Here is a 17,089-nt window from a genome sequence, read left to right on the forward strand (position 1 = left end):
GAATCCCAATATTCTGGAAATGGGGGCAAGTACAAGGGTCAGTGTCAAAAGTCTATCTGGGTTACGTGGTGATCTTCAGCTTAGCTTGAGTTCCCTGAGATCCTATCTCAAGAAAACAAAATAAACAGGAAAGGCTGGAGTTGGGCTAAGGTTACTGGGTTTCCACTGCTGTGTAGTGGTATCATGGGGGTCTTTCACCAAACCATCACATAAGACCTGGAGGGCGTAGATGTGGATGCTCTGAGTTTTCTGAAAAGAGACTGGAGCTGATTGTGTATGTGACTTTTTCTCTGTTACCCAGCTAGTAAGTCTCCAAGCTAGCTACACGACTCCTGCTAGTCTGTAGCAGGCTCCCTGACTGGATGAAGACAGAGGAACAGATTAAGGCTTCATGTGACATTTAGACATTGATTTGAGTGAAAAATGAGGCCAAATACTGTTAGTTGAGAACATAGATGTTGTAAATCAATTCAGCTTGGAATTGTGTATAATCTTTGGCCAAATGCCTGGCTTCTGTTGTATAGAACTGACGGATTAGAAAGGGTAGACTGATCAACAAGGATTTTATTGCTGTGTAGTATATGCCCACTGTATAAGCAAATGACTTATGAGAGAGTAAAATCACATTGGGTCATAGTGCTTATTTCCCCTCCCAAGGATGAGGCAGCAGTGATGTGGATATTTTACCTCCTTGGCATTTGATCCCCAAAGCTGGGGTTTTGGCTGGGGTTCAACATCTGGCACTCACTTGGTCTTCTCATTCCCTCCCCATTCATTACATCCCATTAAGACTTGCCCTCAATTCACTATTGTGGTAGGGTCCTATTTTGCTTTTTCCTTGTTTCCATACTAAATACTGCATAATGAGTAATTTTTTGAGATAATTACTATGCCTTAAAATGTCATGATTGTGATTCTTACTGTACGGTTTTATGCACTCTCTCTCTCTCTCTCTCTCTCTCTCTCTCTCTCTCTCTCTCTCTCTCACACACACACACACACACACACACACACATTTAAATCACACTCTTGAGATGACAGAATTAGAGAACTACTGGAAAACTGATTGGTGGCTGTGTGAAGCTAGGACCATTAAGACAGAGGGGTGACAAGTGTGTCTCTGCTGAGACAACATGAGTGAATAGCTCTGGGTCTTGACTATGTAGTACATATATGTTTCATGCATGACAAAATGACAGCAATACACTTACTTTAATGTCTGTTTCTTGGTTTTGGTGTTCTGCTATATGTACATAAAGTATAAGCAGTAGGGAAAGCTTCATGGAAGATAAATGAATCCTTGTACATTCCTTGCAACCTTGGGTGAATTATTATTTACAAGTTCAAAACCAAATGATTGGGCCTTCTGCTGCCCAAGTTCTTTCCTGCCATGTTCATTGCTTGTTATCGTACCTCTCTGAATTAGTCATCCATGTTATCTCCGTTGACTGTTCTGATTAAATATGATTTCACATTGACATGTTTGGCTTCTTGACTTAGTAATTGAATAGCAAAATGTCCTTTCTGAACAGTAGCATATCTTTTCTGTACTACTCCACTAACCCCTTCAAATAACTAATATTGTATGAGTCCTGTGTATCATGCACTAAAATAGTTGTTCATGCTTGAACCTCAAGAGATATGCAGTCTTGTTGACAGAGATAAGAAAAGAACAAATAGGTTATCTAAATCCCTATCATCTGAAATAGGTTTGTAGATGCATCAGGGTTCCTGGGAAAGGAGTTGGGAAATTGTTGACAAACAATTAAAAAAAATTTTTTTTTCTGAAGCAGTGCAGTCCTCAGAACTGAAAACCTTCTGTTTGTTATATATAATGGTTTTAAAGACTGAATTAAGAAGAATAACTTAGTTACATGCATCCATCATATCATTAGTTTTAAGTGAAATGACACTTTTTCAAAAATGCTTGTGGGGAAGCGATATTAAAATAGATGTTGGGTTTGTTAGACACTAAGTGGCAGTGTCTAGTGTGTATAAGGTCCCAAGTCCCATCCTCAGCCATATACACTTACAATTAAATTCTTGAGTGCTGTACCAGCTACAGAATATCCTCTCTAATATGGAAAGAAAACTCGGGGGAAATAGGAACAGAATTGTGAAGAGCCTTTGTGTATTGCTGAAATGCAAAGGCCTGCCTATATGCTAAGGTCCAAGTATCAGTTGGGAGAGTGATTGCTTCAGGAAGGATCGGGAAGACCTGCTGACATTCAAATTCACACCTGCATGTTTTCTGTGGTCATTAAAAAAAAAAAAAAATCAGCTTTCTTGTCTGTGTGGGTCGTGTGCTTATACTTGTCGTTGTACAAATAGATGGCCATATGGGGTTGGATTTTCTTGTGCACAAGCTTGACTGTCTCCACAGTAACTTAATCCTTTTCTTTTTCCCATGTCTTTGCAGTGTGTCGTACTCAGTACACGTCTCAGAAGACTATCCAGGTATGCTCTTCCTTAAAGTTTTTATTAAGTACCTTTGATAGTTTTGATCTGGAGATTTGAAATTCATGTCCGTGCATGTCCTATGCTGGCAAAGGAGGCATAAAGTCAGAGGAAGGATCCTGTTGATTGTGAGATACTCTGACACCTGGTCCAGAATCAAATGTCATTTCCTGATGAAGGCATTCTCATGGACTCCCCGGGTAGCTTCATTTTGTCAAAAATATTAAATGCTCACTGCAAAGACACACACAAAAATTATGTTCTAAAGAAATGTGTGACAATGTCTTTGTGCCAAAGATATTGAACTGCTTATTTTTAAAAGTACACTCATGCAGACTGATTGTGATAGCATATAACTTTGATTTCAGCATTTGGGAGGCAGAGGCAGATTGATCTCGGTGAGTTCAAGGCCAGCCTAGTCTACAGAGTGAGTTCCAGAACAGCCAAGGGTATAGAGACCCTATTGCGATAAACAAGCAAACAAGAAACCTCACATGCACACCCACAGAGAAGTGACTCAAAGAAATAACAATTAGGTATGTTTTCCATATGAAAACACAGCCACTGATTCAGATTGTAGCGATGTAGTGTAGTAAACCAAGTGGCCTCAGTGCTTAGCTCCCTCTGGTGGCAAAGAGGTAGTACTTGGGTTCCCCCCCCCCCACACACACACACTTCATTGGTATGGTGCTTGGAAATATAACTTGGTTCTGTATAAAAATTTAAATATTATTTAATTTAATTTCTTATTTTTAAAAGATCTATTCATTTTGCTTTATGTGTATAAATATTTTGCCTGCATACATGTGTGTGCACCATGTGCATGCTTGTTGGATCCCCAGGAGCTAACACGGTGGGGATTGAGTGAAAATCCTCTGGAAGAGCAGCCAATGCTCTTCACCACTGAGCCATCTCTCCAGCCCCTAAAATTTATTTTTACATTAATTTTTTTTTGCAGTTTTGGGGACTGAACACAGTCTTGTGCATGCTAGACAATTTCTCTGCCACTGATTTATATGCCTAACCTATCAAAATGGAATGGAATTAAATTTATTTATGTATATGGTATTTTGCCTGCCTCCATGTCTGTGCATCATGTGCCTGCAGTGCCCACAGAGGCCGGAAGAGGGCATCATATTCCTTGGGTTAGATGTTGTGAGCTGCCATGTGGGTGCTGGTAATTGAACCCCAGTCCTCCGGAAGAGCAGCTAGTGCTCTTCACCACTGAGCCATCTCTCCGGCCCCTAAAATTTGAAATTTCTTAATAAAACATTGATTTTTCATCTGTGTTCTTTTTGCTAAAGTCTCCATCTTGGAGTAAGTTTGTAGTAAATTTTCAACGTAATTTCATTTCCACAAGGTAACAGAATTTAAATACATATTTGATCTACTTGATTAGAGTAGGAGTTATTTTGCTGAGGGAGAAGCAAATTTGTATTCTGGTTTAAATGCTGAGACTGAGTTTTGAATTGGCTGATGCATGTACATCAAATACACCATGTAGAATACAGATACAGAATGCTTCCAGGTGTACAGTTGAATCCAATTCCAGTCGCCATTATAGGTTACAGGGGGAAGAAGTGGCAATTATGATATTCATCCTTAAAGATTATGTACTGTAGAAACCAAGGAATGCCTCATAGGGACATGGCACTTGGTGACAGACACTCTGCATCTCACCTCTGGCAACTGTTGTTTCTGAGGAAGTGATACTAGTGCTTTTCTAGGGCTTCCGAGTGGCCGTTAGTGGGATAGTATTTTCCCTTTTATTAAATTGTAATCCAGATTTACTTGAGGGTTGTTGGTTAATATGTTTCACTTTTCCAGACGGACAATATTACATAAAATTAACTTTTGTTTGTCCTTCCTAACAGATGTTGTCCCCCACCCCCCACCCCCCACACTTCCTAGAACTTCTGGAATAATTTTCAATAATAGAAAAGTTGGCAACTTTATATAAAAAATAGCATGTTTCTACTTGTCAGAAAACATCATTTTTTTTCTTGTTTACCATGTTTGAGAACATTAAGGACTATTGAATCTATTGAGTTTTTACTTTGCCTCTGTTGCGGAAGCATTTCCTCCTTTACTAGGCATCTTGATGTTGCCTGCCGGCACGGTGTGAGCTTTGGTTTGGACTTGGTGTTATAGACGTCAAGATGCTAATGGAACGCACTGGCTCTTTGAGCCTTCCTAGGGCTAGCAAGCCTGTCTTTTTAGATGTGGTGAGGTACACTTAGGACACTTGTGATTTTCCTGCCGTGATTATGGATTTGTTTTATCTCAGCAATTTTTCTTTTTTTACTATATGTCTTTTTGGAAAAGTTGCTATAGTGTTGAAATGTTTGTTTTGTTTTATTAAGAGAAAAGTACTTTATCCTGTTTTTTCTATTGTAAAAAAGTCTTACGTATCTGGTTTTTTTTTTTCCTCCATTCTCATTTGTGTTGCCTATATTTGTTCTTCTGTTCCCAAACTTTGGTTTGTTTTACAGGACCTTCGCCTACTTTAAAAATTCTCTCAAACAAATAGCTCCCTTTACTGTTTTTTTTTTTTTTAACTTTTTTATATATATATATTTTATTTTACAATACCATTCAGTTCTACATATCAGCCATGGGTTCCCCTATTCTCCCCCCTCCCACCCCTTTACTGTTTTTTAATGACTAAATTCAGTATTCTTGGTACTGCCCTCACTAATTTCTTCTAGTATTGTCTGTGGGCTTATTTAACTATCTTTTGAGGATGGTTTGGCCCAAGGATTAGCTCATCATCTAATCTTGTTAGCATGGACTTTTCTTTGTCCCACATGTGTTCTCACTGTCCCCCTCAGTTAGGAGCAGTGTGGCACACTCCCCTAAGTTTTTGTTTGTTTGTTTGTTTTTTCGAGACAGGGTTTCTCTGTGTAGCTTTGCGCCTTTCCTGGAACTCACTCTGTAGACCAGGCTGGCCTCGAACTCACAGAGATCCGCCTGCCTCTGCCTCCTGAGTGCTTGGATTAAAGACATGCTCCACCACCACCCTGCTCCACTCACCTAAGTTTTTAGGAATAGTTTTCAGTTTACAGTTTTGTTCCACGAACTCAGGCCATTGATTGATACTCATTTTGTAGTCTGTGTCTATGAAATGAAGATTTAAAGTCTTTCATGGACTCGAGCACATGTAATGACATAGATACAAGGTAACTCTTTACAATCAAGAGAAAATGTAAAGTAACCCTCTGGCTTCTATGAGTTCTACAGAGCAGATTTCATTTTTGGTAATGGCTTTGAAATGGCATATGCACCGCAAGTCACCATTTAGATCTGCTAAGACTAAACTGCTCATCAGTACAGCTCGTGTTTTCTCACCTAAATTAGGAGCTTTAGCCACTGTGGTGACTGAATTCTCTCATCTCTTCTCCATTCTTCTGTTGGATCTAGAGGAGTGAGGTGGTAGTTTCTGGATTATTTGGTCCCCATGGCTCCAGAGCCCTGACTTACAGATGATGTATTTGAACATCATATATAACTGTGAATTAGCAACTTAAGTGAGAATTGGAATCCTAACACTCTACGTAGCGCCCTTAACGAGTAATTGTTTTTACAGTTAATAAGCATTTATATCTTGTAATATGCTGCAGTTTTTGAGTTATCATGGTTTCTATATTTAAAACATAGTTCAGTGACAAAGTATCGACTTTTTGATTCAGAATCATTCCAACTTTACTACTTAATAATTATTTAATCAATCAATTCCTTAAATAATTTGAAAGAATTAATTTCCTTTAGTTTTGGTTTCTTTGTCTTTAAAAGTGCATAATTGGTTGGTTTGAAAAAAATGTATAACAAAGATGACAAAATTTGAGAGACAACTCAGGGAAAGTATCCAGACTATAATACAAAATCAGGCAATTATTTTTTATCAGTACAATTACCCTTTCTCTTAAGTTACGTAGTAATAATGAACGGAACAACTTGACTTAAGTGGCCCCGTTCTTGAGACTGAGTATGGTCAGTGAGAGTTGCTTTTCTGTATCTATCCTTTCCCACGCTAATGAACCTTAGAAGCTATGGTAATGATGGCAGTGCTCTACTGAAGAGAAACGGAAATAGCCACATGGTTAACGGCTTAACATAAATCTCTACATCCTCTACAAAACATGAACTTAAGAACCTGTCTCCATTGACCTAGGCATTCTGCCTGTCTGTTACAGTTGTGTAGCTTGCTCCTCTTATGAGACTCCTAACAGCAGGAACAAGGACTGCCTCTGACTCTTTTACTGTCTTCTGGGACCCTACTCTTCATACTGGGTTGCCTTGTCCAGCCTTAATACATGGGGGAGGTACCCAGTCTTTACTGCAACTTGATATGCCATGCTGTATTGATACTCTTAGGAGACCTATCCTTTCCTGGGTGGAGACAGAAGAGGAGGGGATTGGGGAGTGGAAGGTGGGGAATGGGGGAGAGGAACAGGAAGGAGAGGATGTGGCGGGATGAGGGGAGCAAGGGGGGACAGGCTGTGGCCAGAATGTAAAATAAATAGATGAATTAAAAAAAAAACCAAAACAAAAACCCTGAGCCAGGTGGTGGTGGCACAAGCCTTTAATCCCAGCACTCGGGAGGCAGAGCCAGGGGGATCTCTGTAAGTTCGAGGCCAGACTGGTCTATAGATTGAGATCCAGGACAGGCAACAAAACTACACAGAGAAACCCTCTCTCGAAAAAAACCACCACCACCACCACCACCACCACCACCAGCAACAACAACAAAAAACCTGTCTCCAGGTGTTGAACGAAGGAGGAAACAAGACAAAGCCTAAATCATCAAAGAAAACGAATACCAAATACAGTACTCATGGGAAGAGTCCAATGAGAGAATTCAAGATTCAATCCCCTTGCTCTGTCTCAAGGAGTCTGTCATCTTAAATGCAATCCTTAGCCCCACTTCTGCCTAACTTTCCCATCTCTAAACCAAGATGATGCTGTCACCCCTGTGACAAAGCTTAGGGAAGAAGTAGCTATCTGAACAAGAGTGGAGATCGATTGATTCATGCAAAATAGCACAGTGCTTATCGACACACTTCCTAAATTTGTATCTAAGGCTGTGACTTAGGTTAAAAAGACTCTATAGTTGGAGACAGGTTCTTTTTATCACCACAGTCAAAGCAATTAACACGTCCATCATCACCTAAGCTGTGTGTTAGATCCCCTGGAACCTCCTCATCGCACACCTTCGTATTTGTTCCCTTTGACCAAGCTTTCCACTTCTTTGACCACAACCCATGACAACCACCATTCAAATAACACTCTCAGCTTCTTTCATACACACAAGGGCAGTAGCAGTTTGTCTCTTTTTGGCTTATTTGACTTACCCTAATGTCCATTATGTTCACTCATTTTTTTTTTTTTTTTCCGAGACAGGGTTCCTCTTGTGTAGCTTTGCGCATTTCCTGGAACTCACTTGGTAGCCCAGGCTGGCCTTGAACTCACAGAGATCTGCCTGCCTCTGCCTCCCGAGTGCTGGGATTAAAGGCGTGTGCCACCACCGCCCGGCATGTTCACTCATTTCATTGCATGCTTGCTGTCCTTCTTTCTTTCCTTTCTTTCTTTCTTTCTTTCTTTCTTTCTTTCTTTCTTTCTTTCTTTCTTTCTTTCTTTCTTTCTTTCTTTCTTTCTTTCTTTCCTTCCTTCCTTCCTTCCTTCCTTCCTTCCTTCCTTCCTTCCTTCTTTCTTTCTTTCTTTCTTTCTTTCTTTCTTTCTCTCTCTTTCTTCTTTCCCTCCCTCCCTCCCTTTCTTCTTTCCCTCCCTCCCTCCCCCCCTCTCTCTTTCTTTTTCTTTTTTTAATGGCTGAACAGAATACTACTTTATACATATTTACAACAATTTCGTTTTTTATTCAGTTATTGATGGATACTTACATGACTTCCTCATCTTGACTATGTTGAATAATATCAAGGTCCAGGGGAATCCAGATTTACTGATTTCATTTCAGAGGGCCTGCCCAGAGTGGGGTGGCCAAGCTCGAGAACCTAGAAGAATGGACCAATGCAGCCTCTCAGAAGCATCCTGATAAACTGAACACAGTAGTAATGAGGAAGGAGGCTGAATCAGTGATCTTAAACTTTTCAACAGAGAAAACAATTCTTTTGAGGAAGAGTTATTGCTACTCTTTTCTTAACTCCCCAAATGGGATATTCTAAACTTGATGAGCTCTTCACTCTGCCTCTTTTCTGACCATAACAGATATGGCTGGCCTACTATATCATAATGAAGAATTAACACCCCAGAATATTCTGATTGGAGGATACTTGAGTCAAAAGCAGAATTTGAAAGTATGACTAATCCAAACTGCAAACAAGTAGAAAATCTCTTCGATAGCCTAATCCTGCGTCATGCCACACACAGTCAGCAGATTAATTTTTAAATCAAATCTCACTGCCTTCTGGTACTTGAACTGCTTTGCCGATTTTAAAGCATTTTTTTTTTTCAGTTTAAATTCATTTCTTAAAAATGAATTAGAGACCAGTTTTATCTCTTATTTTATGGACAGGTCCACTTCCACAGAAAAATCCTTCAAATTGAGTCACACCCTTGAGTAAAACTGCTGTTCTGTAGTCTGTGGATGGGCTGCTGCTGTCCAGTTTATGGACTCTTCATCTCTCCCTCCAGCTGGCAGCCACCTTCTACTTCTGTTGCTCTAGTGTCTCTCTTGGCCTTTCATCTGTCTTGTTCTTTGTTTTTTAAGACCATGTCTTCTGTTGCTGAGGATGACCTAGGATTTATCTTTCTGCCTCCGTCTCTCAAGTGCTGGGAGTATAGGCCTTTGCCACCATCCTTATTCTTAGATGCTGTTTTATTATGCCTTCTCTCCTCAGGCTGTGATGGGATCCAGTGTTCTGCTGTTTATATAAGTACTTTACCTCTGATGAATTACCTCCAGCCTCTCCTTCCCTGTTTATAGGGAAAACAGAATTAGTTTGCTTACGTACAAAATAGCTTCACATCAGTAGACCAAGTAGAGTTTAAGAGAAAAGAAATATCTGGCTCTGAAGTTGGCTGTACTAGCCTTTGTCTGTCATCCCAGCCCTTCGGCGGGGAGGGGGCTCAGGCATGAAGGTCTCATGGTTGTCTTGGACAATGCAGGCAGACTTTGTTTCAAAACAAAAACAGAAACACCACCACCACCACCACAAAAAACAAAATTGAAAAGTTCAGCTATAATAGAGTTCACCTCCTATCCCCCCCCCCCCCCCCCCCCCGCCTTTTTAAATCACTGGTCTGAATGCATCAAGCTCCTTACAGAAGAGAATCCAGAAAGTGGTCAGTATCCCCATATAAAAATAATTCATTTACACACGATCTGTTTCATGAGTTGCATTTACACACAAGATCTGCTTCTTGGTCTGTGATGTGATGGCACTTAGTAAACATGGATATGTCACAGTATCCCTTGTGGTGTCTGAAAATTAAACACACCCAGCCTGTGATTAGTACTACTCAGGGGGATGAGGCAGATCTGCCTTGTTTCCACTCTGGTCTGTGCCATTCCTGTCTCTCCTCTCGATAACTTAATAAAGCCATAAAGCCCTCTTCTTCATGTAGAATCTTCTGTCGCTAAGTGGAATATATAGGTATAGATATAATTTCCAGGCTTAAAAATAGTGCATTTGAAGGAGAGGGGAACCATAATGACATAAATCTATCAATTAAAAGTCAGATTCTTGTGGTAACGACACAATATTATTACAACCTGTCTCAATATTTTTTTTAAAGATAGATTCCTTCAGTTATCTGAGCAGCAATTGATCCATGTTTCTATTTTTGGGGGGTGTTTTATTTTTAGTAAGTTAGCAGTAGTTGTGTTATAGGGAATTTGTACTTAGATTATTTTACTCTCACCTCATTTTATTGTTTTTGGTTTGTTTTTTGAGACAGGGACTCACTGTGTAGACCCAGTGACTTAGTTATAGTTTCTTTTGCTGTGGAGAGACACCATGACAATGGTAACTTTTATAACGGAAAACATTTAATTGGGGCTGGTTTACAGTTTCAGAGGTTTAGTCTATTTTCATCATCATGGGACATGGTGGCATGTGGGGAGACAACATGCTGGAGAAGGAGCTCAGAGTTCCACATCTTCATCCTCAGGCAGCAGCAAGAGATTATATGTCACACTGGGCATACGTAGCTTGAGCATATGAGATCTCAAAACCCACCCCTACAGTGACACAAACCCGCCCCTACAGTGACACACTTCCTCTAACAAGGCCACACCCACTCCAACAAGGCCACACCTCTTAATAGTGCAACTCCCTATGGGCCAAACATTTAAATACATGAGTCAATGAGGGCCATTCCTATTTAAACCACCACATCTAGGCTGGCCTCAAACTCACAGAGATTGACCTGCCTCTGCTTCCTGAGTGCTGATATTAAGGGTGTGTGCCACCACACCCAGCATATATGTGTGTGTGTCTGTATTTATGCATATATGTATTTATTTATTTGTGTGTGTATATGTGTGTATGCCTTACATGCATGTGGAGGTCAATTGTAGGAGTCTGTTCTCTGCTTCCAACATGTGAGTACTGGGGATTGAACCCAGGTTATCAGGCGTGGTGGCAAATCCCATTACCCACTGAGCCATCTCCACAGTCCGAACTATGGGACATTTGTTAGTGAGTTGGTAATCTTACAAATGCTCTTCAGTCATTAATGAGAAAAATAGATAAACAACTTTGTGTTATATTATTATAATATATTATTTGACCACACTTAAAGATCTGTATCTATTGGAGAAATTGGTAAATGTATACATTTTTTTTTCTAGAGACAAAAATAGTGAATAAGAAGTGTAAGTACTTAAAGTATAATTTAGCATTCAGTGTGTGGTACATTCGGATAAAATTAATTTGGAGAAGAATGACTCTGGCGAGCCGTAATAGCAGGTTGTATAACAGCAATATGGAGGGTGCAATGTCAGTTAATGACTGCCTGGAGTTTCCACCCTTCCCTTCCTCTCTGTCTCCTTTCCTCACTAAGAGTTTTGGCTTTCTTTTACTTGAGATAGGTTCTCCCTGTGTTTGCTTTCTATCGCTGTGATACACAGCATGACTAAAAGCAACTTAGGGAGGAAAAGGTTTATTTGGCTTACCTGTCACGGGCACAGTCTGTCGCTGAGGGATGTCAAGATAGAAACTTAAGCAGGAGCAGAGGCCGGGGCTTGTGGAGGGAAGCTGTTTCCTGCATTGCTTTCCATGGCTTGCCCAGCTTGCTTTCCTGCATAGTTCAGGACCACCTGCCTGGAGGTAGCACTGCCCCCACGCTGGGCTGAGCGGTCCCCTCCACCACACATAAATTATTCATCAAGAAAATGCCCACAGATATGTTCACAGGTGAAGCAGATACAAGCAGTTCTTGAAATGTGGTCCTCTCTTCCCATGTAACTCTAATTTGTGTAAAGTTGACACATCTAACTAGTACACTAAGTGAAGAAGGCTGACCTCAAACTCAATGCTTTTCTTATGTCAGCAGCCCAAGTATTGGGATTGCAAGTGAGTTGCCAGCGTGTTTGGTTTTGAGATTTTTAAAGAAATATCAAGCATCCCCTGGTTATCTCCTCAGCTGAGTACCCTACCGTTTGTAATAGATGGAAATTGAGCAGAGTGCTGACCTGTGACATGAGCCAACAGCAGCATCCGAATGACTGGTTACCTTAAGCTGTATTAGAAATGTATGAGGAGCCAGGCCTGGTAGAGAGGCCTCCTGTAAACTTGACATTTAAGAGACAGAGGCAGGAGGATGCTGAATTTGAAGGCTACACAGGGAGATCTGTCTCCAACCCTTCTCTCTAATAAAAGGAAAGTGTGGTTTGGAATACTTTCTGTCCACAATCTGTATTCTTGTGAGAAGCTCTGGACTCCTCTGAAATGGCTGTAACTATAGGCTTAATTTACCCACAAGTTTGCTTCCTTTTTTTTCTGAGTTAATGAGAGCAGCAGTATGTGCCATTTCTGAGAATTGGATTAAAGTGATGAAGTTATGTCTATTGCTTTTGTAGGGGATATATAACCATTATACGGTGTCTTTTCTCCCGTTTCCTTGCAGACAATACATATGTGTCAAGTTCAGAAAATGATGAGGACGTGCTAGTTACTACAGATCCAATTCCTGTTATTTTCCATAGAATAGCAACAGGTAATGGTAATGCAATATTTTCCTTTCCTTAGCTTAAGTTTTTTAAAATTGTTACTTTGGTGCTCTTTGTTTTCAGTATGGCAAACACAAGTATTTACCTCCCAGAAATCTGTTCATATACTTTTTATATCTAAGGCATGTTATTTTTTGAATAATGTTTAAATGCATCATGCCAACATTACTCTTGAAAGTATTTTCACCCATCATGATACTGCTAGACAAATTGAGTTCAGAAAACCTAGGGCACTGAAGCAGCCTTGAAGTAAATAATAAGAGTTGAAGAAATCTGTGTGCTTGCTCTTTAATTTATTAAAATTTGTATGCACAACGAAAAATCAGAAGTGCTTGTATGATCTATCTTCAAAACACCCCTTAATTCTTTCACAAAAGGGGAAAAAAGCCTACCATGTTTTTAGTCTAGGAACTCATAAATGTATGGCAAACAATATGCTAAAATCCAAAGTAATTTAAAAAATTCTTTCTTACAGAATTAAGAAAAACAAATGATATTAACTGTTGCTTATCCATAAGATCCAAACTACAAAAGGAAAATGGGGAGGTATGTAAATTTTGTTTCATTTGATGTTTTTATTTTGAAATGTTTTAAATTTACCATGTATTTGGATTTGTATCTTATTTACACTGCAGTTGTATATGGTGAATGAAAAGAAGACTCACAACTTTTTAAAAATTTTTTTAAAAATTCTATATACACTGGTATTTTGCCTGCATATATGTCTGTGTAAGGATTTTAGATCCCCTGGAACAGGAGTTACAGACAGTTGTGAGCTGTCATGTGGGTACTGGGAATTGAACCCAGGTCCTCTGGAAAAACAGCCAGTACTCTTAACCCCCAAGCCATCTCTCCAGCCCCTCACAACTCTTTGTATGGACTAAGACTGACCTAAAATTAACCCTGTGGAAGAAGTTCCTGCTAAATTAATAGAAAAGAATCTAAATAAAACATCCATGCCATGTAGTTCATTCTTTATTCTTTATAGATAGCAATGTAGTTGAAAGAGAAACACCCACATGCCTTACATCACAAGTATACATGGCTATACATAATTTTGATGATTTTTTTTTTTACAATTCTGTTTGTAGAAGGTGTAGTCTTCTAAACATGGGAGTAGGCATTATATTCCACTCATTTATTTATTTATTTATTTATTTGTTTATTTATTTATTTATTGATTTATTTATTTCTTCATTCCCCCCCTCAAAAAACCCTAAGCAAGTTTGTCTCATATCCTTGCTTTTAAAATGTTTTACTTTGATCTATGGATACCTCTCAGGACATTAAGTAGAGAAAGCACAGTGAGACTGAAGTCACTTGATTGAAAGTTACACTTACAATATGACCCTCCCTTGCTATTAGGTTTGCGCTATTTGAGATCCCCCTCTTTGTCCACTGTGAAAATGACTGCTCGAAGAATTGACCGAAACCCGTCAGAATTTCATTTCATCCAAAGCCCCTCTTCTTGGTTGTCGTATTTTCCTCTGGAAGTTGAAATGTAGGTCTTATTAGCAACATGGATGGATGGAGTTCTGAATCCAAAGGAAATGCTGCTTTTTTCTCCTCTTTAAAAGAACTTCACTAATCATGACGGTGATAGAAATACCACCTTGAGTTTTCCTTGTACTTCAGCTACCTGACAGATGTTCAGCTCAGTTAATTAAAAACTCAGACATCAAGTTAAAGGATATTAAATTAAACATCCTTTTGAAACTTGAATTTCCAAACAAATCATTCCAGTATACTGAAAGTTCCCTCTGTATTATGATTCATATTTAGTTGCATAATTTGATTTTGTACATTATTGCAGTCCAAGTTTCCTTTCATAGCATTGCTTTGTGTTGGCAGTGGAAAAGGAAACTGTCTTGGATAATTAATGCAGATGAACTTTTTAATAAGAGTTGAATTAGTGGGAGCCTGTCAGACATTTTATCAAAGAGAAGTTAATATCATAACTGATTATACAGAGTTTTTAATGTTCATCAAATGTGAAGCTGCAAGTATTTACATGACTAGAAGCAAGCTCCAAGAAAGGTGTATTTTTAGTAAACTCCTCTTCAAGAACTATGTTATCTCCCTTACTCCTTTTTGTTTTGAAGTTGTACTGCGCCAGCAGTGTGCGCCATATAAAATCCCTTCATTGTGCCAGAGCCTGTCTGTTATGGCTGTTTTCTAGTTTGACCACTGGAATTACCTTTTTTTTTTTTTATCACTTGAAGGAGTCAAGGCAGAACAGTACGGTGGAAGAGGACTCTGAGGGCGACAACGACTCTGAAGAATTTTATTATGGAGGGCAGGTAAGTAACGCTGCCTTCCAAAACCCAGTTTTAAAGTGCCCAGAGTCGTGGGGGTCCTAGTGGAAGCCGGCAGCCTAGAAGTTGTTTAGGCCTCAGTAAGTAAGTAGAAAACACGAATAATTTGTTTTTCCACACATTTTCAGAAGTTAAGGTTTCCTTCACAGATCTTTCCACTGTGGTCATTCATTTACTGTCCTAATTAATTATAGAGGTTTTGCACCTGGATTTGGATTATCATTTTGGCTATCACGCTGCTTGCTTTAATACTAAATTTTTGGTTAGCATGCAAGGAAATGGGTTTTGCTGTGACATTTTCACACATTCTACTCTGCTCTTATTGGCCCTTTCTCCCTCTATCTGGTCTTCTTCCCTCAAATAGTCCCCCTTTGTTCCACCACAGTCTGTGTATCCCATTGTGCCTTCTTCCTCTTCCTCCACTCTGGCCATCTTCCTCTCCTCTTGTAGTCACTTTTTAAATCTCAATCTCTCTCTCTCTCTCTCTCTCTCTCTCTCTGTCTGCCTGTCTCACACACATATACCTAGATTTCTCTCTCTCTCTCTCTCTCTCTCTCTCAGTCTGTCTCTCTCACACACATATACCTAGATTCTCTCTCTCTCTCTCTCTCTCTCTCTCTCTCTCTCTCTCTCTCTCTCTCACACACACACACACACACACACACACACACACACACACATACACACACACCTAGATTTCACATGAGAGAAAACAAGTACGGTTTGTCTTCCTCATAGATTTAACAAGAAATATTTTTAAATGTTGGTATTTCTAACAAAAAGTAGAGATTATTAGTTTTAAATTGAAGATAGTTTTTTAATAAATTTTGATTGGTTACAATTATTGAGAAATACTTGTTTTCATTGTGTTGAAAATATATGAGGAAGATTTTTAAACTTTACTAAATGTATAGTCAAATTTTTCTTTAGACCATCAGCTCATTAATAATGACACCAAGACTTATTATTAAGTATGAAAGCTCAGCTTTAGCTTAGGCTTGTCCTGCTAGCTCTTATGAATTAAACTAACCCATTTATATTAATCTATGTTCTATCACGTGGCATTACCTCTCTTCCCCATTTTGCACCTCCTGCTTCCTCTCCATGTCTCCTGGCATCTCCTTCTTCCCAGCTTCCTCTCTGTCCCCAGAAGTTCCACCTAACCTCTTTCGAGCTTTTTGTCATTCAGTTTTATTATACCAATCACAGCAATACATTTTCACACAATGTACAAATATCCCATAACACATATATGTTAGATATGCAATAACTCACAAGACTTTTCCAAATTTAAAATCAAGCATTTGATTTTAGGATATAACCATATAGTATGTTGTTAGATTTCTGTAAACTCTTTGATCAAATATCTTTGTAGTTTGTATACTGTGAGGGAAGGATAATGTGATAATGTGGGCTTTAAAGATAAAATTAATATGGAAAAGAATTCATATGTCATATATGCAGAATAAAAAAATCAATACTTGCTAAATCAGACATACACAAGGTAGTAGAAACATGGCCATGGTAAATTAGGGTTCCTTCCATGGAGTAACTTTCTAGCTTTGGGCACTTGTGTAACATAGTAGCTCTCTACCCAGCACAGCACTTTATGCAAAAGAGGCCTTCCAAGTCTGATTTTTGTTTACACTGTTCATTTTTTTCAGAGGGGAGTTTGCTGCTTTTCTTCAATCTAGATATTCATCCTAAAAGGTTTCTGGAATATCTGCCAGTCATTCACAACTTTTAAACATTTGCATTTCTTTATAAAATGAATTTCAAAAATGAAGACAGATCACAAAAATGTTGGAAGTAGAAAGGGTGTCTCCTAGGATGTAATTGTATAGTGAAAGCACAAAGAACTAATCTAGTCCCCTATCCCTTGCTACTGGAAGGCATTATGTATTGGCGTACTCCATCATGCAGATTTATGTTTGAAATACCTAATGCAAATAGGAACAGAAGTTACAAGTCATACTGAGTAGAAATGAATGTCATATAAAGGATTACTTCACAGTACAGTAAATAAGCCAGAATAAGAGAAATGAAGATAAGAAAACCACAGTGTCAGTTCTAGGATATTCAAGTATGCCATAGCCTTTTAAATGCTCATTCTGGTGTTTAAGATTTC

The 17,089-nt window shown here is 39.0% G+C and overlaps 1 protein-coding gene across 2 annotated transcripts in view; it reads left to right on the top strand.

The window, feature by feature from the left end:
• Positions 1-17,089, top strand: part of Parp8 (poly(ADP-ribose) polymerase family member 8) — a 182,815-nt gene that overhangs the window by 93,682 nt on the left and 72,044 nt on the right. For both annotated transcript variants that reach the window (XM_076551870.1, XM_042261529.2), the window contains exons 4-7: positions 2,420-2,457; positions 12,544-12,633; positions 13,122-13,192; positions 14,869-14,946. In XM_076551870.1, coding sequence (XP_076407985.1) covers positions 2,420-2,457; positions 12,544-12,633; positions 13,122-13,192; positions 14,869-14,946 — 277 coding nt within the window. The remainder of the gene's footprint in view (positions 1-2,419; positions 2,458-12,543; positions 12,634-13,121; positions 13,193-14,868; positions 14,947-17,089) is intronic.

The sequence above is a fragment of the Peromyscus maniculatus genome, chromosome 15, assembly GCF_049852395.1.
Source record: "Peromyscus maniculatus bairdii isolate BWxNUB_F1_BW_parent chromosome 15, HU_Pman_BW_mat_3.1, whole genome shotgun sequence".
NCBI classification, from domain to species: domain Eukaryota; kingdom Metazoa; phylum Chordata; class Mammalia; order Rodentia; family Cricetidae; genus Peromyscus; species Peromyscus maniculatus.